The sequence below is a fragment of the Tachysurus fulvidraco genome, chromosome 1 (genome assembly GCF_022655615.1).
Source record: "Tachysurus fulvidraco isolate hzauxx_2018 chromosome 1, HZAU_PFXX_2.0, whole genome shotgun sequence".
Taxonomy (NCBI): Eukaryota; Metazoa; Chordata; class Actinopteri; order Siluriformes; family Bagridae; genus Tachysurus; species Tachysurus fulvidraco.
This window is the reverse complement of record NC_062518.1, coordinates 18748297-18772009: the sequence shown is the minus strand read 5'-3', so window position 1 is coordinate 18772009 and position 23713 is coordinate 18748297. Positions and strand designations below refer to the sequence as shown.

Here is a 23713-nt window from a genome sequence, read left to right as displayed (position 1 = left end):
CACTCATTCACTCTGAATCACTCATTCACTCACTGAATCACTTATTCACTCTGAGTCACATTCACTCACTGAATCACTCATTCACTCTGAATCACTCATTCACTCTCTGAATCACTTATTCATTCTGAATCACTCATTCACTCACTGAATCACTTATTCACTCTGAATCACTCATTCACTCACTGAATCACTTATTCACTCTGAATCACTCATTCACTCACTGAATCACTTATTCACTCTGAATCACTCATTCACTCACTGAATCAATCATTCACTCTGAATCACTCATTCACTCACTGAATCACTTATTCACTCTGAATCACTTATTTACTCTGAATCACGCATTCACTCACTGAATCACTCATTCACTCTGAATCACTCATTCACTCACTGAATCATTTATTCACTCTCTGAATCACTCATTCACTCTCTGAATCACTTATTCACTCTGAATCACTCATTCACTCACTGAATCACTTATTCACTCTGAATCACTCATTCACTCACTGAATCACTCATTCACTCACTGAATCAATCATTTACTCACTGAATCACTTATTCACTCTGAATCACTCATTCACTCACTGAATCACTCATTCACTCACTAAATCACACATTCACTCACTGAATCACTCATTCCCTCAATGAATCACATTAACTGACAGAATTACTTACAAAATGACTGACACAGACCGACTCAACCCATCACAGACTAATCGACTCACTGGGTTTAAACCTTTTGCCTGATCGATCTGGTCTGTAAGTCATTATTGACTCACTCACAGTTTCTCTAAAGTCCATTGAGGATTCGCTCATTCACACACTGCCTGTTTGACTCATTTAGTAAATGAATAACTCAGTGCCTGATTGATTCACTCATGGATTCACTAACTCACCTATTGATTGATTCACTGACTCACCTATTCACGACTTCCTCACAGATTCATTGATTCTCTAATTCACAGATTCTTTTTTTTTAACCATCACTTATTTTATTACTTTTATTATTCCAGACATTAATTTATATCTACGTCTGACCTGAATCCAGGCATTGTGCTTAAATTACTTGAAGATTTATTGGGTTGAAGTCACTCAGAATGGTAAATGGCATTAGCATCACAGTGAAGCATTTCCTGTTTGCTAGCTCCTGTATGACCCTGAACAGGCAGTCACATGTATCTGCTCTTTATGAGACAACACTTAAATCAGGCAGTTTGTCTGCTTGCACCATCCCCCTGTACCAGGACTCCATAAAGCAACGGAGAAGGATGCGAGTCACAGCCATGTATGGAGGAGTCTGTCGCTGGTTTAAACCCTTGGATCGTCATTACCGAGCTCTGTTTTCCTTCACAGTGTAATTTCCACTTAACCATGCAGACTGGGGACGACTTTACCGGCTCCTCACGACTCCCAACAGCATCACGGTCTCATTAACTCTGAAAGCTAGCAGTGAAAACATTTCTGAGATCTGAATATGTTTCCCATTTTTATGAAAACGATCGATAAAAGTATAGAAATCAGAAACAGAAATAAGAAATAATATCGTCAGCGAGTATACTGATAATTAGTGTACACAGTGTGATAGATACATCATGTGTTGCTGGTTACACTTCTCTTTTTTCTATCTAGAACATAATTAGACATAACTATATATTATTCTGTGATATTCTGCAAACTATTGTTTTAGTTTTACTGATTTTATCAACTGCTGCATTTGCTGCTAGCTAACCTAGTGGACCTGATCGGTGGCATAAGAAGCTTTCTAGCAGCATTAGTTATCTATCTGTAGTCAGTTTGGTCTTTAATGCTACTATTTAAAGAGCCTTGTTGTTTTTTTCATGTATAGCACCACCATCATTAGCTCTCAGACCTCATGGTAATACTTCCAGAAATAAGCTCCTTTCCCGTCCTTCATCTCTGTAGGTTTGCACACGCCGACGTTTCCTCATACCGTGGTGCGAAAGGTGATCTGCGTGATGTTGAATTTCTGCTCGGCCTTCCAGCACGTGACCTCGCGGAACAGCTCTCTAAAGCGTGATGACATCAGGCTGTAAAGTATGGGGTTCACAGCCGAGCTCAGGTAGAAGAACACGCCGGAGAGGAGATGCACGTACTCGAAGGCACGGTGCTGCTCTTCACGCCAGTCTTCAATGTAGCTCCACATGACCCGGTCGACGTGAAACGGCGCCCAACAGATGGCGAACACCACCACCAACATAACTGCGGATGGAGGACACCACAATGACATCAAAGTTTTGTTTGTCAAAGAATTTACATCGAGGAAAAATCAAGGCTGTGTCCCAAACTGAGACCTATACACGAACATAATGAAGTAATATTACACCAGTCAGGAACCAGAAACATTATTTTTACAGCTGTTACTGTCTCCATGGGAACATCATCTGACATAAATTTTTTTACTTTTTTTTAACAGACAATAACTATAATTAGATTTACAGTGTCCTGATCTGTTTACTGTTCAAGGATGCCAATATTTTTGAGCAGACCACGTAATGGTTCTAAGGGAGCGCTCACTTACACAGCATTTTGGTGACTTGGCGATGACGTGTTCTCTGCAGCGAGCTTTGTGCTCCTGAGCGCAAAGCTTTGGTGTTGTTCTGCAGTAGCCTCGTTTCTCGGTGCAGCTGGAGTGCGATGAGTAGGTAGAGCCCCCCGATGCTTACCATGGGAATGAGGAAGAACAAGAGCGCGGTCAGCTGAACGAGAATCGCGTAGATCCACACCGGCTTCACCAGGCCACACACGGCCGACTCGGGAAAACTCCGGCCAAACTTTGGAGGCAACATGGTTATGCCGTGCAAGCTGGTGTTAGGCAGAGCGCATAGAAACGACACGATCCACAGTGCCATGATGACGCGTCTGACGTGGCCATGTGTCATGGCATGTTTGACACGTAGCGGGTGGACGACAGCGAGGTATCTCTCTGCACTGACCGCTGTGACATTGAGCACTGAGGCGAAACACACAGTCTCAAACAGGCACGTCTTGAAGTAACAGCCTCCGGTTCCCAGCAGGAAGGGATAGTTGGACCACAGCTCATAAAGCTCCAACGGCAAACCCAAGAGGAGGACGAGCAGGTCCGAAATGGCCAGGCTAAGCAGGTAGAAGTTGGTGGGTGTGCGCATTGAGTGGTGGCGCATGATCACAGTGCACGTTAGCGTGTTGCCCAGTGATCCCACGCAGAAGATGACCAAATAGGAGATGCAGATTGGCAGGAAGAGCGGAGAGCGCTGGGGCCCTAAGTACTTTTCCACGTACAGGCTGCGGCTCTTGCACAAATCCTTCATGTCTTCAGAGCTCACGTTCCACATGATGCACTCACCAGATTCCGGGCACCAGGACGAGTCCGGGATGGTGTACAAGCCTTCGGATGAGGTGCAGTTGTAGAAAAACATTGTTCAGGAAAGACCTGCAAAAGACAGAATTTGAAAATTCTTTCATCTCAAGTAAACAGCTTATCCTGGGTAGGGTCAGGGTGGAGGTCATACCTAAGGTCACCTGTTGAGTGTCGCCTGTCATGTTTTTGGCATGTGGGAGAAAACCTAAGAACCAGGATGAAACCCATGAGGAGAGGATGAGAACTGATTTGGTGGTGGATTCGCAGGACAGACTCGGGTTCCACAGGACAGACTTAGGTTCCTCTAAGAACCTCTAGAGCCTTTTTTAATATTTCACCATAGCATCATTTATCATATGCTGTATGAAAACTGTACATTCCTATGCTACAGGAAAATAAAACGCCCATGTGATCTGTTTAACTGCCAAGAATTTGCCCTCAGGCTCTTCACACCACACTGTATAATAAATAAATTCAGTTCTGTTAACTGTCTCAAGAGCCCAACTTCTTCAAGGGTACAATCTCTCTCTCTCTCTCTCTCTCTCTCTCTCTCTCTCTCTCTCTCTCTCTCTCTCTCTCTCTCTCAGGAGTCCATGGCAATAAACACAAGATCTGTGTTTACTTCAGTAACAGCATAACAACTCTTCACCAAGCCCAAACACAGCATTACACCACAGACCCCAGACTATAAAATAAAATGTCTCGTTTTTTTGTTTGTTTTTTTTTTTTACAATTTTTTTTACACCGTTTTACATTAAAAAATTGTTCAAATGGAAATTTGATAAATGAGACAGCTTTCATAAACACATTTCCTGTTAACTCAGTGCTAGTAAACCAGCTTCTAGCAGAAAATAAGTAGCTAGACAAACTAGCAATTTGTTTGTGCTAGCTTAGGCTAATTTACAACAAACACAAACACAGATTTTTTCCAGAAAAGATTCAAAGTCTTTTTTTGTTGTTCCTTTCATATTTTTTTAAAAGGTGCTGTCATGTTACTAGTGCTAGTTAATGTTACTCACTAACTAGCCAGCAGTAGATACTTTGCTGCTAGCTCTGTTAGCTTGTTAAGGGGCTACATTATTCTTGATAGGGTCACTGACTAGCGTAGCTAACATAACTCTAATTGTAAACTGAGGTACTGATGTTTATAGTAAATACAACATGAGGCTTGTGTTTGACAGTGTTGCTAAGTAGCTAACATAAGCCCATATATTCATAAACAGCCTTCTTGCTGGTTTTGTTAGCTAAAAAAAAAAAAATCATTGAACCATATAATAAACATCTATATAATAATTAATACCTCCGCTTGAAGAATGACATTGTGTTTTATTTATTTTATTTGTCAAAAATTCTGTTATGTTATCTAGGACCATATGTTCAAGAAGACCTCTCCTGCTAGCATGGGCTAACTGACCAGAAAAGCTTTCATATTAAAGAAAGATGAGGTAATGTTGTTTTAGAAATGCAGTGAAGTGTTTGGGATTGTTGCTAAATAGCTAGCAGTGACAGGATGGGAACGAACAGCTTTCCGGTTTATTGTGTCAGCACAGATGAGGTGCACAATGTTGCTAATTAGTTAGCAGATCTAATTAGTTTGTCCCTAATGATTTTCTGTACTGCTAAAAGGACTGAATGAGGGTGAAGTGAAGATTTTTGAATAGTTATAGGGATCGTGTATAAGCTGCTATATTATTCTGCTAGCTAGCTAGTTAGCAGAATTGTTTAGTTAGTTCATTTTTTTGAGAAATCCAGTTAACACAGACGATGTGCTCTGGCTTATTGTTTAGAAAAATCCTCAGAAATAAATCTCTGAAGAGCTTTTTTTTGTATGCAACACAAATTAAATGAAAAAGATAAATGTAGGCAGATCAGAAGCACCGTGATTCCTCTTCCACTAATCTGACGTCTCTCCTTGGTTTCTCGGAAATCTGACCTGAAGCTCTTTTATATGAAGAAGAGCTCTTAAACCTCCACGTAAGTTTTCTAATAAAATATGAAGGCAGTGATACAGTATGTAAACTTAGAGAATAAGCAGACGAGCGTGAAGGACATGTTCCTTATTCGTTATGATAGACTGATGGCGTATTTACACAAACGCCAGCAAGGCTTAAGTGCTCCAGAGGAGCACATGGAGAACGGCATCCCAAACCACCCACATCATTCTGTTGAGTAAAATACTGTCAAAAACCCAGCTACAACAAAAGACTGCTGGCGGATTGTGGATTCTGATTAGTCAGAATGCACTGCTGCGAATTCGATGGGTTTTTGATATTAGTATTGGACCAGTGAAGGAAGGAATCAGCACTTTATAACCCTCAGGGTTTAACTTACTCACGGTTTCATTGTCACATCACACATCTTCTCTTCAGACACCTTTATGTTTAGATGCAGCGCTGAAACTTGTTACTTGAATGAAATACCGGAAAAAATATTTATTTTTTTTAGTTTAGAACAAAATGCCAGTGAATCGTTTGGGAGTCAAAAGAGTCAATTGTATTGATGAACTGAATTGATGAATCAAATGAAGAATCAAATGAAGAATCAAAGGAATTCGCAGCACTGCTAATGAAATGTTAGCTGCGAGACTGGAAGCCAATAAAAATATCATATATTTTAGAATTAAACATCAAAACATACTTTTTATAACTGATTCATAAATGAAATATACAGACTGGAATGTTTAGGGTTCTTTAACTGATGAAGGTAAAACACTTCTCTGAGACCTCTAGATAATTCTGTTAAAATGACGATGATGATGATATTATTATTATTATTATTATTATATTATAATAATACATGAAATACAACTGACCTTGACTTCTAGAGCTCCTGCAGTGACACTGACACGATCATGGACGACTGATTAAAATGTTAAGATGCATGTGTGTGTCTTTGTTCCACAGGTCTTGATATCTGAATTAAGCCATTTCAGTCTCCTCCCACTTTCCATCCATCCATCTCTCTCTCTCTCTCTCTCTCTCTCTCTCTCTTTCTCTGTCTTTTTTAAACACTCATTAATTGTGTTTCCTTAAACAAGTTTGTTGACTCTGTTCAGCTTTTCTCTCTTGAGCAGTTTATGATGGTGCAAGGTTAAAGGTCACACCCGCTGATATGATACACTAAACATCCACTTATATACAGACTTTATATAGTTTTCCATAAATAAAATAGAATAAACCATTTTCTTATTTTCCCGCAGAAAGCTTCCGTCGGCTAAGTTACAAGAGGACGTCACTGACCGAGTGAACGGTTGTAACCCCACTTTCCTTCCTCAGTGTGTGTGTGTGTGTGTGTGTGTGTGTGTGTGTGTGTGTGTGTATGTGTGTGGTGCTGTTCTAGGAAAATAATCAACTCCAGGTTATGGCGCTGGGTGAGAGTCCACTATGTCACTGTTGGGATTAAGTTAAGAGATGAATTTAGGGTTTAGGATGTGGTCCATGATTTAGAATGCAGCCTGTAGCTCCCTCTGGTGGCAAATATCCTCCCTTTCTATTGGTTGATTGGATGATTTCTTCATCATGTTTTCACTGGGTCATTTATTCTCTTTCATATCCTCTGCATCGTCTTTTGTCGACTTTCTTCTGCTCAATCCCACCAGTCAGCTCTCTTCTATCACACAACTCAAGGTGAAGATAGAAGCACCGATTCATGTGATCAAGTGAATCCAGATCCTCTAGACCAGGGGTCGGCAACCCGCGGCTCCGGAGCCGCAAGTGGACGCAGGTCTTTCATCCCTCTGCTGCGGCTCCCTGTAGATTTGGAAAATAAAAATTAAATTTAAATTTATTTTATTTTAGTTAGTTTAAAAAAGTAATTCTAAATTCTAAGATTATGATGCTCTTGTAACATTAAAATAAACCGTGTTTAATTTTTTTGTCGCTCAAAATATGCGTCATAACTGCCGACTTGTGAAATCCGACACACAGAAGCAGACGCATTTTGATGTCATGCAGGGCTGTCAAGTGTCACGCATTGAAAGTGACAGTCACGCATTTGGGTCTTTTATCACGCTCTAAACATCGTATTTCTCATGCAGAAAAACATTTTGACTTTTTATCATATATTTAATAAGCTGCAGCGCCCAAAATGTATCAGTCCGCACCGCTGTCTGGAACCGCGCAGGAATCAAGCGCGTCTCCCCCGAAGTTATTAGTCGAGCCTGACACTTATCAGCCAATCAAAAAAGAGGCTACACAATAGCCAATCAGAAAATAGCAATATCTGGGAAAGATTTAACCCAACAACCAATGAAAAAAATGGGGTTGCGTGGGGGTTGGAGATGCCACGCTTGCCTGTCTTCAAAACTTGAGAGCCGAAGAGGACTCAATTATACATTGAACAGCGTCTTTTTACTTAAGGTTAGTTCAAACTGTTCAAAATATTTTTGTTTGCCTGCAGAAATAAAATTTCGTTTACTCGGTAGCAGTTAATTGATTTCATAAATGCAACACACTACAGTTTTTTTCTATACTTTCCATGAAGGTAAAAAACGACATATGCAGTGTTCTCTTCATTTTAGATGTCAAATGGGTTTTGTGGCTCCCTGTGTTTTTTTTTCTGTGGGAAACGGGTCCAAATGGCTCTTTGAGTGTTTAAGGTTGCCGACCCCTGCTCTAGACTCTGATCTATAAGTTTGATCTATCTAAGATATGTCATGCAGACATAATTTAAAAAAATTAATAATAACATTTCTTCTTTTTTCTTAACACAGAGGATCTCAGAGCAGAGAAGGGACCTGAATAAGGGACACTGCTTAAACCTTTGGTCAAGCTTTAACAAATGGAAAACCTTGATATGAGCTGCGAGTGCAGGAAATAAGTGTATCTGGCAACATGGTGTGTGTGGGGATGGGGAGGTGGTTTGCATACAATGGTCAGAAAATCAACTTTAGCCACATGGTCCCCTGTCTGCTCTCTCTCTCTCTCTCTCTCTCTCTCTCTCTCTCTCTCTCTCTCTCTCTCTCTCTCTCTCTCTCTCTCTCTGTGTGTGTATGTTCTGAATACAAAGAACTTTCCCTTAATATGCATTGCCAAATCTCCATATGTAAATTAATCTGAGTCTCTCACTGTGTCTGCATGTGTGTGTGTGTCTGCGAGTGTGTATGTGTGTGTCTGTGCATGTGTGTGTGTGTGTGTGTGCGTGTGTGTGGTAACAGTTCTGCTTTGTGGACGCTACACACTTCCTGTAAAAGGCCATGCAGTGCTTTATAAAGCGCTTTATATGTTTTGCAGTTGTGTTTTGACAGGCCTGTAAGGGACGGGTTCCGGGTTGCCATATTGAATCATTTCCCATTTTGTTACGGTCTATTTAACAATAAGTACTGCTTATTGGTTCAGGAGCTGATCAGACCAGCGTGATATCACCCATTATCCACATTGTACATACCCATGATGCCTTGTGTTGTGTGAAGTCGGTGTGTTGTCTATACAGCGAGACGATGATGAGGATGAAGCTTGTTTTTTTTATTTTGACTTGTTATAAAAGGACAATCTGGCAACCCTGCGACATAAACGGTGCTGCACAGGCTTGCCATAGTGCCATGCTTTCCTTGTGTGGTGTCTGTTTTATCTCACTAATGATGTTTGGACACAAAAAAATATTCAAATATTCAAATATTAACAAACACCTTTTGTAAATAAAATAAAAAATACAATGATCACAAATTAAATTTTATTTAGTTTAATGTTGTTGTTTTATTTAGTTGAATGTTATATTCAAGATGGCAATACGAATGTAAGCCTCAGTGCTTAGTCCCAAATTAACCCAGCTCTCCGTGCCCTCCTCTGTCTGTCAGTGGATCACCAGCTTTCTGACAGACAGGCAGCAGCTAGTGCGACTGGGAAAACTCAAATCTATCACCCGCACCGTCAGCACTGGTGCCCCCAGGGCTGTGTTCTCTCCCCACTACTCTTCTCCCTGTACACGAATAACTGCACCTCTAATGACCCATCTGTCAAGCTCCTGAAGTTTGCAGACGACACCACACTGATCAGCCTCATCCAGGACAGTGACGAGTTTGCTTACAGATTGGAGATTGAGAGGCTGTCTGTCTGGTGCAGCCTTAACAACCTGGAGCTGAACACGCTCAAGACAGTGGAGTTGATCGTGGACTTCAGGAGAAACCCCCCCTGCTCTACCCCCACTAACCATCATGGACAGCATTGTCACAGCAGTGGAGTCATTCAGATTCCTGGGAACCACAATCTCCCAGGACCTGAAGTGGGACATTCACATTGACTCCATTGTGAAAAAGGCTCAGAAGAGGTTGTACTTCCTTCGTCAGCTGAAGAAGTTCAACCTGCCACAGGAATTACTGAAACAGTTTTACACCACCATCATTGAATCCATCCTCTGCACCTCAGTGACTGTTTGGTTCAGCTCAGCCACCAAATTCGACCTCAGAAGACTACAGAGGGTAGTCCGGGCTGCTGAGCGAATCATTGGCACAACTCTCCCCACTCTCCAAGACCTGTACTCCTCCAGAGTGAGCAAAAGGGTGAAGAAAATCACTCTGGTCCCCTCACATCCAGCACACTCCCTCACCCTGGACCCCTCACATCCAGCACACACACTCTGGACCCCTCACATCCAGCACACTTACTCACTCTGGACCCCTCACATCCAGCACACTCCCTCACCCTGGACCCCTCACATCCAGCACACACACTCTGGACCCCTCACATCCAGCACACTTACTCACTCTGGACCCCTCACATCCAGCACACACACTCTGGACCCCTCACATCCAGCACACTCCCTCACCCTGGACCCCTCACATCCAACACACACACTCTGGACCCCTCACATCCATCACACTCAATCACTCTGGACCCCTCTGTTGCCATCTAGTCAGCGCTACAGAGCCCTGAGCTCCAGAACGACCAGCCATAGGAACAGTTTCTTCCCTCAAGCAATCCATCTGATGAACAATTAACACCATGGAACACACAGCACCTAATATTTGTACTATGTATACCTCAATTGCACATTTCATACTTGCACTCTGTACATACATACTGTCTGAATGTTTACTGTTTACTTCAACTGCACATTTCACGATTGCACATGTGTACATACAAATTGTATTGTATACTTCAATTGCACATTTCTCACACTTGCAAATTTGTACATACAAATTGTCAATATTTGTATATGTATATGTCATATGTATATTTAAACTGCACATTTCACACCTGTAAATGTGTACGTACACTTTCGTCTATACTGCATATGTCATTCTGTTACACTGTGGAGCTTATGTCACTAAAACAAATGCCTCACATGTGAAAACATGCCTGGCAATAAAGCTGATTCTGAAAAAAAATATGCTTTTGGGGGTGGGTGGGGGTGGGTTTGCAACCTACAGAAAATTTATCACTTTGGGATTGTCTCCATTTCCCTCCCAGTTACAGTGACGTCATTCCAACATGGCCGCCCCCGTCTCTGTTAGTTTGTTGCTAAGCTACTCGTTATTGTTGTTGCTGTAACAGTCACCACTCAGACCTCAGACTGTAAAAGTGTGGTATATGACCAGCAAACTGAAGGCGTGAACCACGTGTAGTTATTTATTTTGACTTTGCACGTCCTGAATCGGGGCTATGACGCTGTTATAACGTCTACATTAAGCTTACAATGTTTAGCGTTAGTTTTCTGTTCTGTTCGACCAGTTAAATAGTTATTCACTCACATTCCACATGCTCTAAACAAACAAACAAATAAATTGATACATAAATAAATATATAAAACACCGAGATTTAATGCTCTATGCCAACGTGGGCGTGGTTTTAAAGCCTTAACTTTGGAAGTTGAATCGCATGGATCTGGCAACCCGGAGGCGCGTTAAAGGAACTGGAGCGGCTCCATTTTAGTCACGTTTCCGTGAGTGCAGCTGCGTGCACGGCGGCTGTGTGTCAACTTTTCAGAGCGAACAGAAGGACTGAGAGAAGGAGAGAAACGGAGAGAGAAGGAGGGAATATGGGCAGCACGGCGGCGGACGTGAAGGAGAAGAAGCGGCACGCGCTGCGGCTCCACATGCCCGTGAGTCCGGATCAGGGTTTCATCCGCTTCCGGTACCGCGGTCTCCTTCACGGGAGCGCGCTTTCTAATTAAGCCAGAGTAATTAGGCACGCAGGTTAATTACAGTTTTGTAACAGCCTTATGACCAGTGTACAAAGTGCCCTAGTGTTTATTCCGAGGTCTATTAAAGGGTTAATCCACATTATTATTATTATTATTGTTATTATTATTATTATTATTATTATTATTATTATTATTATTATTAAAGGCTGAAAATCTGCAGCTATGTCTGTATTCACGTGACACTGTCTAATGAATCCAGATTAAATAATATAAACACTTTAGTAGGACTGAATATGAGCCCAGAGATCACTTCAACAGGTGATAGTGAGGAATTAAGGATTAAGGGGTTGTGCTGTTAAAGGAAAACAATCAACATTGTTTTATATTTAATAAACAAAGGGTGCAGTGTGTGTGTGTGTGTGTGTGTGTGTGTGTGTGTGTGTGTGTGTGTGTGTGTGACCCCGAACACCAGGTCATAGCTGAGCACAGCGACACTACTGTAGACATGAACCCTTTATGAGCATCACACGAATCAGGACTGTACTGAAACTGAGGAAGCTACTGAACCAGAGAACTTGTGGAAGGGGAAGTGGATCATATTGCAGTTTGCCTTCAGTCTCAGACAGCAGATTTTACAGACAAACCAGCAGCATCACTTCACAAAAAGCTACCCGGAGCCTTCGAGTCAGTTTATATCATCGATGAATGAATCAGTTCTTCTTATGTTAACAAACTGCTGAAAATAAAATAAAAATAAATAAATAAATAAATACACATCTGGTTATCGTAAATGTGATAAAAGATCAATCCTTAAAAAAAAACTTTGGAATTCTGATACATTTTTGACAAATAACTTAAATCTTAATTAAAGCGCCATCAGTTTTAAAACCGAATATTAGGCCACGCCCACACAGACAGCTCTTACGCCATCTTTACGGATGTTTAATAAGAACGCTCAGGTAGAACGGGAACTTTTTTTTTCCCGGAGTTGACCTTGAAGGAATTTCTGTTTGCATCGAAATCTGGAGAATATGTCGAGAGATGGTGTTATGCCCTGCATGGTGTTCGAGCCAAACTGTACCGTGGCTCTGAGCCAAAGAGACAGACATTCTTCCTGAAACTACAGTGACTCTAGTTATGAGATTCTCACCTCCAGTGTCTGGAGGAAAATATTTGGAGTATTTGAAGATGTAGAGTGGAGCGCCTACTCGACGTGTTTATATAAGGCAGGCCAACCTGACAGCTCAGACTCACCACACCTTCAGCTGTGTGTGTGTTTGTGTGTGTGTGTGAGAAAATGATCCAAAAACACTGAGAAAGTTCCAGGTTATACCCAAGGACACTGCACCAAAGACAACACCACAATACATCCAGACAAAATACTCTGGCGTCATTGCTGTCTACAATAAACCCGAGATGAACCAGTCCGATTTTTTGTTGTTCTGCAGCGATTGTGGTTTGTTCAACGCATCACGTTTGTCTTTTCTGGCTTTTCCGCAGGACCTGAGTTCCTACACGGCGGACGGAGAAAAAGACAAATCCAGTAAAGCTACAACACCCAAGGTAAACTCTGACCTGAACTCGTCCACTGCACTGCTGGTGAATTCTGGATTCTGATTGGTCCGGAGTTGTACGTTACGATTCCGGACTCAAATCACGGGCTTACGTCAACACGCTCCTTTTGATACGTTAATGTTACTATAGCGACGACTCATGGCTCGGGGAAAAAAAAAAGAACAGGAAAAGATGTTATATAGGTGTGTGTGTGTGTTACTGTATCGGATTCCTATCATACCTTGTAATCACTGGCACCTTATAGGTTTTTGTTCAGCTTCACAGGGCCGTGAGGTGTGTGTGAAAGCACTGGGTGTGTTAGACAGGTGACTTCTGCCAGTACAAAGGAACAGTAGGAAATTCCTTCTCATTAACACCTGAAATTATTACGAAACGCTCCAAAGGTTTGTAAAGCACCAACAGCACATCAGTCAGTAAACTAACACTAAACGACATGCTGCTTAGTTACTTACTGCTTAGCGCTGTTAGCTTTACCTCATGCTAGCTGTCTTCATGTAGACTTTAATAGAATTTCTTTTTCTTCTGTACAAACCTAATTCAGGGGGCGGGGCTTTTAGTGGTTTGTGATGTCACAAAACATACAGCACCGCTTTCAGCCAATCCTGTAGGAGATGCAAATGTTTCGGCACTGTAACTCGTGCGCTACGCCAGCCGCCTAGCAAATTCGGTCCGTGTTGCAATTTGCTAAGCAAATCTGTGGTTGTCACGGTAACGGTATGTCCGCCATAAAAAAAAAAAAACGTTCATGCAAACGGAGACTCGGATGCCGAAACTTAGGAGGACCTAGGGGGCGGTTCCGAATTTGCATGGTCGTGCATATTCATAATTTGGTGTTTTTAATGAGGGGGGAGTTTAGATCTTCACAACTTGAGAGAGACGAGGCTTCATTACAGTAGAGAGCAGATATGGAACAATGCAGGCGGCTGTTTTCATATTTATGTCACTGGATGTTTTGATTCATTTCAAAGCTCAGGTCCTCACAGCTGAAGTGACCTTCAAACATTTAGCACGTGTTCAGGGACTTTATCTGCTCGCAGCCTCAAAGCTTTCACCATCCCAACATTGATTTTTTTTGGAGGCTATTTTTATTGGCCTGGATTTTATTTGTCTTCTGATTACGAGATAATTTTGATGTCGGTAAAATTACACACACACACAACTGCACACAAACAGGTAAAAGTGGTACACTGATCAGCTGGAACAATGATCTGTTAAAAAACTCTCTAAGCGTTAGTTACTATTAACCAGCTGGAGCTTGGAGCTGAACACCAACATGGTCAGAACGTCTCCCAGGAAATGTTTCTGTTTTAAACACTGGAGCATAAAATCCCAACTCCTAAAGCAGTGTCGATATTGACTGAAAGCACAACGGCAGTGAAGCTCGACGCCCTGATGAGGAGTGAGACCACGACACAACACTTCTCAGTAGAGTTTGCAGGACTCAGGGACTGCACATCTGCAGGACTCAGGGACTGCACATCTGCAGGACTCAGGGACTGCACATCTGCAGGACTCAGGGACTGCACATCTGCAGGACTCAGGGACTGCACATCTGCAGGACTCAGGGACTGCACATCTGCAGGACTTTAGGTCACAACTTATTTTAATGAGTTCCAGAAAGTTCTGTGTGAGAAAGACACAGTGTACAGTTAGACTCCATAAGAAGCTGCTTGTTTACTGATCATTTATTCAGTCTGGAGCTGAGCTGTGTTACTTTGACCAGTGACTTCATCTATCTATCCATTCATCTATCTGTCCATTCTTCCATCCATCCATCCATCCATCCATCCATCCATCCATCCATCCATCCAACCATTTGTCCCTCCATCCATCCATCCATCTATTAATCCATCAAATCTTTTTATCAACAACTCCCATCATCCATCTATCTATCTATCTATCTATCTATCTATCTATCTATCTATCTATCTATCTATCTATCTATCTATCTATCTATCTGCCCATCTCTCTCTCTCTCTCTCTCCATTTCTCTTTCTCTCACTCTTTCTCTCTCTCACCCCCCTCTCTGTCTCACTCTCACTCCCCCTCTCTCTCGCTCCCCCCTCTCCCCCCTCTCTTCCCCTCTGTCTCACTCTCCCTCTCTCTTTTCCCCTCTCTTCCCCCCCCTCTCTCTCCCCCCCTCTCTCCCCCCTCTCTCTCTTTTCACATGTATTTGCTGTTTTCATATATAATCATTTTTTATATTCATTTTGCTAAATATTGAGTTTCTGTTTTTGTTCTGTACCAGGGAGAAGAGTCCAACTCTTCGAACACCTCTAAAGGTTTTTCTCTGAGATCTCCTGTCCCTCAGGCCTCGAGCCCCATATCAGCTCCGCTCCACACTTCCACTAAAACCATCTTCCCCTCTCACCAGGACTCACCCCCCAAATCCCCCCACCGCCTCAGCTTCAGTGGTGTCTTCCGCTCGCCGTCTAATCCCTCCAGCATCAAGCTCTTCTCCAGATCCCGGAAAGGTGAGAAAGAAAAAAAACTGCTTTAATCCCAGAGTTCCTGAAGCCCAGAAAATGTGAGTAAAAAGGAAAGTTAGCAGGTTTTTAAAGTAAGTAAATCGCTTCTCACCAACAAACTCCAGTAAAGCTTATGAGTGTGTTGGTTCATCTTACAGGTTTAACTGGTTTCTGTCTTTAATACAGCACTGGTTTAATGTGACGGTTAAGGACAGATGTGTAGCTCCTGGCTGTGTGACACACTGTCTGCGTTACTGCTCATGTCATGGTTATGTCTGGGACACACATGGATTATAACCTGAATTTCAGCTCAGTTTTTGTGGCACTGAGGGTTTTGTTACTTCCTGTCTGACAAGCGTTCGAAACTTCATGCAGGAAGTGACCTGATAATGCTGACAGTTTTTATGAGCCTTTAATTTGTCTACTGGCTGATGCAGCACAAATAAGGAGAAGTCTGTGGAGTGTTTTTAATCGTATTCAGACAAGTGAAGAGAGATGGAGAGAGAAGACGAGTGGAGGGAGATGGAGAGAGATGAAGAGAGTAGATGAGTGGAGAGACATGGAGAGGGTAGACGAGTGGAGAGATGGCGAGTGGAGAGAGATGGAGAGAGTAGACAAGTGGAGAGAGATGGAGAGAGATGACGAGTGGAGAGAGTAGATGAGTGGAGAGAGATGGAGAGAGTAGACAAGTGGAGAGAGATGGAGAGAGTAGACAAGTGGAGAGACTTGGAGAGAGTAGATGAGTGCAGAGAGATGGAGAGAGTAGACGAGTGCAGAGAGATGGAGAGAGTAGACGAGTGGAGAGACTTGGAGAGAGTAGATGAGTGCAGAGAGATGGAGAGAGTAGACGAGTGGAGAGAGATGGAGAGAGTAGACGAGTGGATGGTGAGTGAATGCTTGGGTTCCCCATCCTGGTTCTGGTTAGTTATGTTACCAGGAGCATGTGTTAATGACCAGTTAGATAACAGTTATTATTAGCACTGAGTGTTGGTTAAAGTGTAATAACAGTTATTATGAACACACTCACTAACTCTAGCACTTCTCTGTTCAGCACTGCTACTAGTTTAGTCGTGTTCTTCTGTTGTTGTACTGAACGTTCCTTAGAGGTTTGCGACATTGTTTTAATCGGATCGGCGAGTTCCTGAAGCGACGGCGTTATGACTCACTTTTCCCTGCTCGTGACTCAAGGCTCTGTTTGGTCTCAGTGAGAGAAATATTCCAGACTTTGGGCCAGAAACCGAACGTGTGGATTTGGTTAAACGTCTTCTCCTTTCCCGTCCCCCCGTCTGAGGAGGACGTGCTTCTAAAGCCGTGGGATTTGTTTTCTGGTTCAACGGGTTTTATTCCAGGAGCCGATTTCTTTTTATTACTATGATTATTACCGCAACGTTTCAGTGCCATTTTTCACACCATACTAAAAGTTTGCATGCGGCTGTGTGACACGCACTTCACTCTGGCCTGCTAGCGCGACCGTGGCTTTAGTCGACACGCTTAACTTTAACGCTACATTGCGCTATGTTCAGCAGGTACGTGATGCTAATCAGCTGTAAGTTTGTGCGATAATGCTAACTCTCACTGTTTGGAAATAAACATCATGGATTGTTTACTTTCCCTGAAGTCCAAGATGTCGTTTCCCGGAGTGGAGTTTCCCAGAAAGCATTGCATCGAGTTTCCCGCTACATGGAATAATACATGGGACACCATTAACGTTGATCGAATTTCAAACATTTCTAAGGAGAACGTCAGCTCAGGCTATTTTTACACTAAGGGTCAGGATTAGCTCAGCTGCAGTTTCAGAGAAAGGTAGCATGTAGCATAGCACACGGAGCAGCTGAGGAGGTTCTCCTGAGGGCTTTGCTTTGGTGAACTGTGGCTAAAGTAATTTAGTAGGAGGGAAATAAGTCCAGTGTTGCCAGATTTGCAGTTTTTCCTCCCATGAACAGCATTTGAAGAGCATCACAAACGCCCGCTGCCATGATACAAACTTCCCAGCATGCACTAGAAGCTTGTCTCTGGGTCTTCAAATCATTTTGGAGATGATTATGAGCTAGTTTAGCAGCTTCTGAGGAATGTGTAGCATTAGCAAGGCTAAACCAGGAAACGTCTGGAACATATTCCTCTTATTATGTGTGCGTGCAGGTGTGACACTGAGTAGTAGTGCAAGTCGACTCGATTCTTTAGAGTCGATTCTTTGGAGAGTCGCTCCGCGTATATGATACAGTGTATATATGATATTCTGTTTTCTTGTCCTTGTTTTCTAAATGCTGTTACTTTTACAGCCTCAGTTTATGAATTATTTGCATCCTGTTATTAGTTTTTCCCCAAATTGTAAACATTTGAATAAAGAGCCTGTGAGTGTCTGTAAGTCGAGTCAAATGATCTGACTCACCAAAAGGAGTTTGTGATTACAGAGACATCTATTTCTACTGGGATTTTACAATAACATGTCTGTGTGTGTGTGTGTCTGTGTGTAAGATGTGCCTGTGTCAATCTTTATCTAATTAGCATTCCTATGATGGTTGCCATGCCGATACTGTGATCATCGTACAAATGTCATAGCTATCTAAAGAATGTATTAAAAAAAAATCCATAAATCCGATCGATTCCGTTTATTTATCCGTCTGATCAGATGATCAGTGGTTTAGTGTCGCTGTGTGGAATACGGACAGCCAAGTGATAAATAATGATTTAGAATGGAATATATAATACATGTAATAAATATGTGTGTTGTAGCGTCTGGACCCGTGTCTCCGCCCACCACGCCCACTCACAGCTCCAACCCTCCACTCATCTCACCGGATGAGAGACGGCTGCGCTCGTTCTCGTCTCCACCTGATACGGGCCCTCAGCGCTTCAGCCTGGCTTCAGCAACCTCCAGCCCCAGTCCTATCAGATATAGCCCCTCCCCTTTACACTTCAGGTCCACCTCCCGTCCAGTGAGTGGCATATTGCATCACTGTAACTCACACTTAATAAAACCTCCACGAGCACTCTACATATACACATACACCGGGTGGGGGTGTCTCACATCACACACTCTGTTCACTATATACGCCACATCATATCCGTCATTGGTCCAATGTGGGCGTGTCTCACATCACACACTCTGTTCACTATATACACCACATCATCACCATCATTGGTCTAATGTGGGCATGTCTCACATCACGCACTCTGTTCACTATATACGCCACATCATCTCCGTCATTGGTCCAATGTGGGCGTGTCTCACATCACACACTACTTTAGTCTTGGATCTATTTAGGACGTACATACCGAACTATTACGCTAGTAGAAATCACTCATTTTGATTGGCTGCCACCAGTTCAGCATAAATAACACAATACTAAAGAAGATACATTATGGAAAGCCAATGAGGACGATGCGTGTACAAACTAGCACACGACACGAACAAAGATGAACAAACAAACACCATTACAGCTATTATATTACATAACGGTTATTATTTACATTTACCGTACGTTATAAATGTCATCTTATGTCAAATTATTCCAGATTAAATTAGGTTGATGCTACTCTCCTCAGGTGTACAGTTCAACTGAAGGCATGCTGGAGAAACTGGACATCAGTGATGGAGGTGAGTCACCAAAACTACCATGTTTTTATTATTGCACCAGGAACAGTTACTAAACAAATTCTGAGAAACGTAGGAATACCACGTTTCATGCACCACACTGGTATAAAAAAAAAAACGAGTGTAATTTTCTTTTTCGTCTTCCAGAGCCGAGCTGCGATATTTACACACGCTTCATGAAGTGCCACAGGTGCTATGATCTCATCCCTACCAGCTCAAAGCTAGTGGTCTTCGACACCACACTACAGGTAAGAAGAAATAAAAACAGTAGAAGTGGTGGAGACATCGACGTAGTCTGTACGTCAATCATAATCACCATGACAACAGTGACACTTGCTCTGTACTTCAGGTCAAGAAAGCGTTCTTTGCTTTGGTCGCTAATGGAGTGAGAGCTGCTCCGCTGTGGGACACCAAACAGCAAAGCTTTGTTGGTGTGAACACACACACACACACACACACACACACACACACACACACACACACACTATTCTATGTATAAAGTGTACAGGAAAATTGTAATATTATGGAATTATTCATAAAATGTAGCAAGTTTTAATTTTACCTCACAAACTAGCCTTAGAGTAAACAGGCTAACAGGATTAGCATTACAATGAAAATGCAGTGTAAAAAACTAGCTTTGTAGTAAGAAGGTTAAGCTGCAAACAGATCAGCACTGTCCTGTCGCAACCACACAAATTCATAAACTAGCATTAAAGTAAACATGCTAACCAACAGTTAGCACTATAGTAAGCAAGCTAACACACAAAATAAATTATAGTAGAACAAAGATGGTAATGCAACATTAGCATAATAGACTAGACCCAGTTATAGCTCGAATCATTCTTGTTTAAAGCTTGAGTTGCGATTCATTTGCATTCGTTTGATTTTTCTTGCATTAGGAATGCTGACCATCACAGACTTCATCAGAATTCTGCACAGATACTACAAGTCTCCTCTCGTAAGCATTGTAATCTTCTACAACATGTGGTTTCACGCTCCGAAGGGGAGATTTGAATATGATTTTGTCCTCACAGGTGCAGATATACGAGCTGGAGGAGCACAAGATCGAGACGTGGCGAGGTCAGTGCTCGCCTTCTTAATCAACGTTTGATTTGTTATGGCACAATCAGCAGTTATTGATTCGTTGATGTATTTTGTCGTTTTCCACCAACAGAGCTCTACCTGCAAGAAACCTTCAAGCCTTTAGTGGAGATTTCACCTAGCGCAAGGTGAGTGCTCGCGTCTGTTCTCGACGTCTTTCGCAAACAAACACGTTTTAGCTAATCATCTGGTTTTATTTTAGTTCTGATTTCTAACACACAAGCTAGTGTTATAGTAAACTGAATAAAATAAATAAGATTTAATTGAAACAATGAGAAAATTTGAATGAATCAGTGAATAAATTTAAATGAATCAATGAATAAATCTAAATGGATCAGTGAATAAGTCTGAATGAATCAAATTAAATCAAATCAAGTTATTGAACAAATCTGAGACAATCAAAGGGCTTAAATGATTCAAGCCACTGAAAAGACCCAAACTGATCAAGGATGGGCGTCGGAACCATTATATGTGGGTGGGACAGGACCCACCCACTTTTTATGACCAATAATATTGGACCCACCCACTTTTACTGTCTCTATTCAGCGAATAATGTCTTTTTTTAAATTACTTTTCAGAGCGCCGCCAGTCGAATCCATTCCGCTTGAGGAATTCCCTAATAAATTAAATTCCATTCCACATTTTACCTACAGCATTGACCACGCTCGTGCTTCCTGAAATCCGTGGGCGTCAGAACCGTTATATGTGGGTGGGACAGGACACGCCCACTTTTTATTTACTTCCGACGCCCATGTGATCCAAGTCTCCTGTGTTAAGTATATCTGAATTATTTTTTTGTATATTTTGCAGCATATTCGATGCGGTTTACTCCCTCATCAAGAACAAAATCCACCGGTTGCCCATGATCGACCCGGTCTCAGGGAACGTCCTCTACATCCTCACGCACAAAAGGATCCTTAAGTTCCTGCAGCTGTTTGTAAGCCCAGCTGTTTAGTGCCTTTATTTCTGATTTTGTGGTTTGAGGATAAATGAACCAATGTTGTAATTAAAACACGGGTTGTAGAGACAATTTGAGACAGAAAGTTCCTCAGCAATGCTACTGTAATGCTTCTGGTGTTCGTTCAGGTGTGTGAGATGCCCAAGCCGGCCTTCATGAAGCAAACATTAAGCGAGCTCGGCATCGGCACCTACCACAACATCGCCTTCATCCAGCCAGACACGCCCATTATCAAAGCCCTAAGTGTGTTTGTAGAGAGGAGAGTGTCAGCGCTGCCCGTCGTCAACAACACCGGTACGATCAGGTCATATTCTTCTGACTTAAGTGTAGCCGTGTTGCAGTGATCTACACACCTTGTGATAGTTAGATAAACGTTACCATGGAAACGACATTCGCTCTCGACACGCCGTGTCATAATAACTAGCTACAGGTTAAACAATAATATAGTGTGTGGTGTGTGAAGGTCCGATTACAGTTGTCTCTGTATTGTTATGTTCCACTTGCACGCTGCAACTCACTATTATTTCCTGCCCCCGCAGGAAAAGTGGTGGATATTTACTCCAAATTTGATGTCATAGTAAGTCGTCGTTTTCCATTTTCAGTTCTAAACTTTTACGTATTTGGTATTAAACCTTCACTGCGCTATACGTAGAGCGTGGTGTTTATCAGCTCTGTGTCCGTGTGCAGAACCTGGCGTCGGAGAAAACCTACAACAACCTGGGCATGAGCGTGACAGAGGCACTGAAACACCGCTCGCAGTACTTCGAGGGAGTAATGAAGTGCGGACGACACGAGACCCTGGAGACCATCGTGGACAGGATCGTAAAGGCTGAGGTACAAATCAGTAGAGAGAACCGTGTTCTGATTGGCTGCAAAGCCACAAACCACGGCGAGAAACTTTCACAGTGTCGTCATGCTGCTGCACTTTGTTATGTGGGGTTTTACAAACCGGAAAGAATCGGTGAACAAATTTGAATTGAATCAGTGAAGAAATTTGAATTGAATCAATAATCAAATCTGAATGAATCAGTTAAGAAATCTGAATGAATCAGAAGAAATTTGAACGAATCAGTGAACAAATCTGAATGAATCAGTGAACAAATCTGAGGAAACGATTCACCGAAACGTTGTGGTTCTAAAGCATGAAGTATAAAGTATTTTATTTTATTAATGTTTGGCCTTTAATTCAATTTTTTGCATTTTGATTGTTCAATGATTTGGTTTTGTCTCAGTTTTGCTAATAAATTCTTTGTCCGTGTGGCAGGTGCACAGGCTGGTGGTGGTGGATGAAGACTCCAGCATCGAGGGCATCATCTCTCTATCAGACATCCTCCAGGCTCTGGTTCTCTCTCCTGCAGGTACAAACCCACAAAAATGATGATGTTCTAATGAGCTTTGACCTAAAACAATGTCTAAAACAGTGGGCGGAGTCAATGCACATCTTGTTTTAAGACCAAATAGACCACTTTAGCAGGTGTGTCATTTCATTGCTCCTGTCATGTAGGTGTGTTTACTCACATACGGCTAACGCTACGTGGCTGATTAGCTATCAGTTGGCTAGTGAAAAAACCTCAGTAGCATCTCACGTTTGTGTTTCCTTCCACAGGCTTAAGCAGGAAGGAGGATAAAACGGAAACACAAGCCTCAGCGAACGTGTAGAGAGTGTCATGTGAATGTTCCACGAGAGTCATGTGGCTTTGACCCGCGGCACAGACGGAGCTCGCTGTGATCCTCTGTGTAACGTTTGTCCTGCTGTACTGTACGCTGCTTAGTTTGCGGGCTCAGCTGCTGCTCCGAGACGCACTACAAGGACATCATCTCGCACGCTACACGGCCTGGTCGTCCCGCTCGCCTCAGGCCATAACCTTAACCAACGGCGCCGGCAGCCATTTTCCCAATCGGAGAAAACATCGTTTACATCTTTAGCTGCTTTCCCAAAGTTTTTTATTTTTATTTTTTTACATCAAAAAGGTTTTCGTGTAAAAGTTGGACGTTTGTGACAACGGCATTAACACTTCTGACTAGTTGTGTGTAAATGGCTTCCTGACTGCTTCCAGGACTCTGACCTCCATGTTGGTCTTTCCCGCTTTCCCCATGAGCCTTTACCTGATTGGTCAGAAAACGGAAAGGTGCGATAAATAGGGGTCCAAGCATTAAAAAAAAAGACAAACATGGAGGACAAGTACTGGTGAAAAAAAAGAAGGGAAGTTCGTACTTTTTGCGAATATTTTCACCAATATTCAGAGATGTGTTAAAGTGTGTTAAGAGTCCTTCAAAGAAAGCGCTGAAGGCGGATGTTTCGCCTGGAGGCGGGGCTAACACCACTGCCAATAAACGTCTTATTTGTAAATGAGTTCTGCTTATGCACAAGAGCTGCTGTGCCTTTAACGTAACCAAAAGACAAGTGAATGTATGAAATCTTTCATCTCGCCATCGCTGATATTCAGACGATCCCAAACACCACGTGCTCGATACTGTTATATACACTGTGGACACTTTAACGCACAATCCCATCATCATCCTCCTCACTGGGGGAGAGGTTCAGACACGTCGTCCTTCGTTACAAATTTCAGGACGTT

The 23713-nt window shown here is 42.4% G+C and overlaps 2 protein-coding genes across 5 annotated transcripts in view; one reads left to right on the top strand and one right to left on the bottom strand.

Annotated features, from left to right (window-relative positions):
- Window positions 1-1788: 1788 nt before the first annotated feature.
- LOC113640094 (neuromedin-U receptor 1-like) lies at window positions 1789-7498 on the bottom strand. 2 transcript variants are annotated; one of them, XM_027142452.2, is made up of 4 exons: window positions 7461-7498; window positions 6171-7107; window positions 2540-3430; window positions 1789-2220 (listed from the first exon to the last, which is right to left on the bottom strand). In XM_027142452.2, the coding sequence occupies exons 3-4, from the start codon at window positions 3414-3416 to the stop codon at window positions 1946-1948; spliced, it is 1152 nt and encodes a 383-aa protein (XP_026998253.1). In that variant the 5' UTR covers window positions 3417-3430; window positions 6171-7107; window positions 7461-7498; the 3' UTR covers window positions 1789-1945. The 2 variants fall into 2 exon arrangements, with proteins under 2 accessions (XP_026998253.1, XP_026998254.1); XM_027142453.2 differs by lacking the exons at window positions 6171-7107; window positions 7461-7498 and adding an exon at window positions 3510-3642.
- A 3377-nt stretch (window positions 7499-10875) lies between these two features.
- The window catches only part of prkag2b (protein kinase, AMP-activated, gamma 2 non-catalytic subunit b), a 13331-nt gene continuing 493 nt past the window's right edge, over window positions 10876-23713 (top strand). The window contains exons 1-16 of one of the 3 annotated variants that reach the window (XM_027142462.2): window positions 10876-11395; window positions 12938-13000; window positions 15387-15486; window positions 18214-18416; window positions 19027-19078; window positions 19223-19323; window positions 19425-19506; window positions 19975-20033; window positions 20110-20155; window positions 20250-20304; window positions 20987-21113; window positions 21263-21428; window positions 21674-21711; window positions 21822-21968; window positions 22399-22492; window positions 22741-23713. The exon at window positions 22741-23713 is cut by the window's right edge and continues 493 nt beyond it. In XM_027142462.2, the coding sequence (XP_026998263.1) occupies window positions 11333-11395; window positions 12938-13000; window positions 15387-15486; window positions 18214-18416; window positions 19027-19078; window positions 19223-19323; window positions 19425-19506; window positions 19975-20033; window positions 20110-20155; window positions 20250-20304; window positions 20987-21113; window positions 21263-21428; window positions 21674-21711; window positions 21822-21968; window positions 22399-22492; window positions 22741-22793 (1449 nt within the window). In that variant the 5' untranslated portion in view covers window positions 10876-11332 and the 3' untranslated portion in view covers window positions 22794-23713. Of the gene's footprint in view, window positions 11396-12937; window positions 13001-15260; window positions 15487-16718; window positions 17007-18213; window positions 18417-19026; window positions 19079-19222; window positions 19324-19424; window positions 19507-19974; window positions 20034-20109; window positions 20156-20249; window positions 20305-20986; window positions 21114-21262; window positions 21429-21673; window positions 21712-21821; window positions 21969-22398; window positions 22493-22740 lie in introns of those variants that run through there. The other 2 variants (XM_027142461.2, XM_047821065.1) reach the window with 2 other exon arrangements.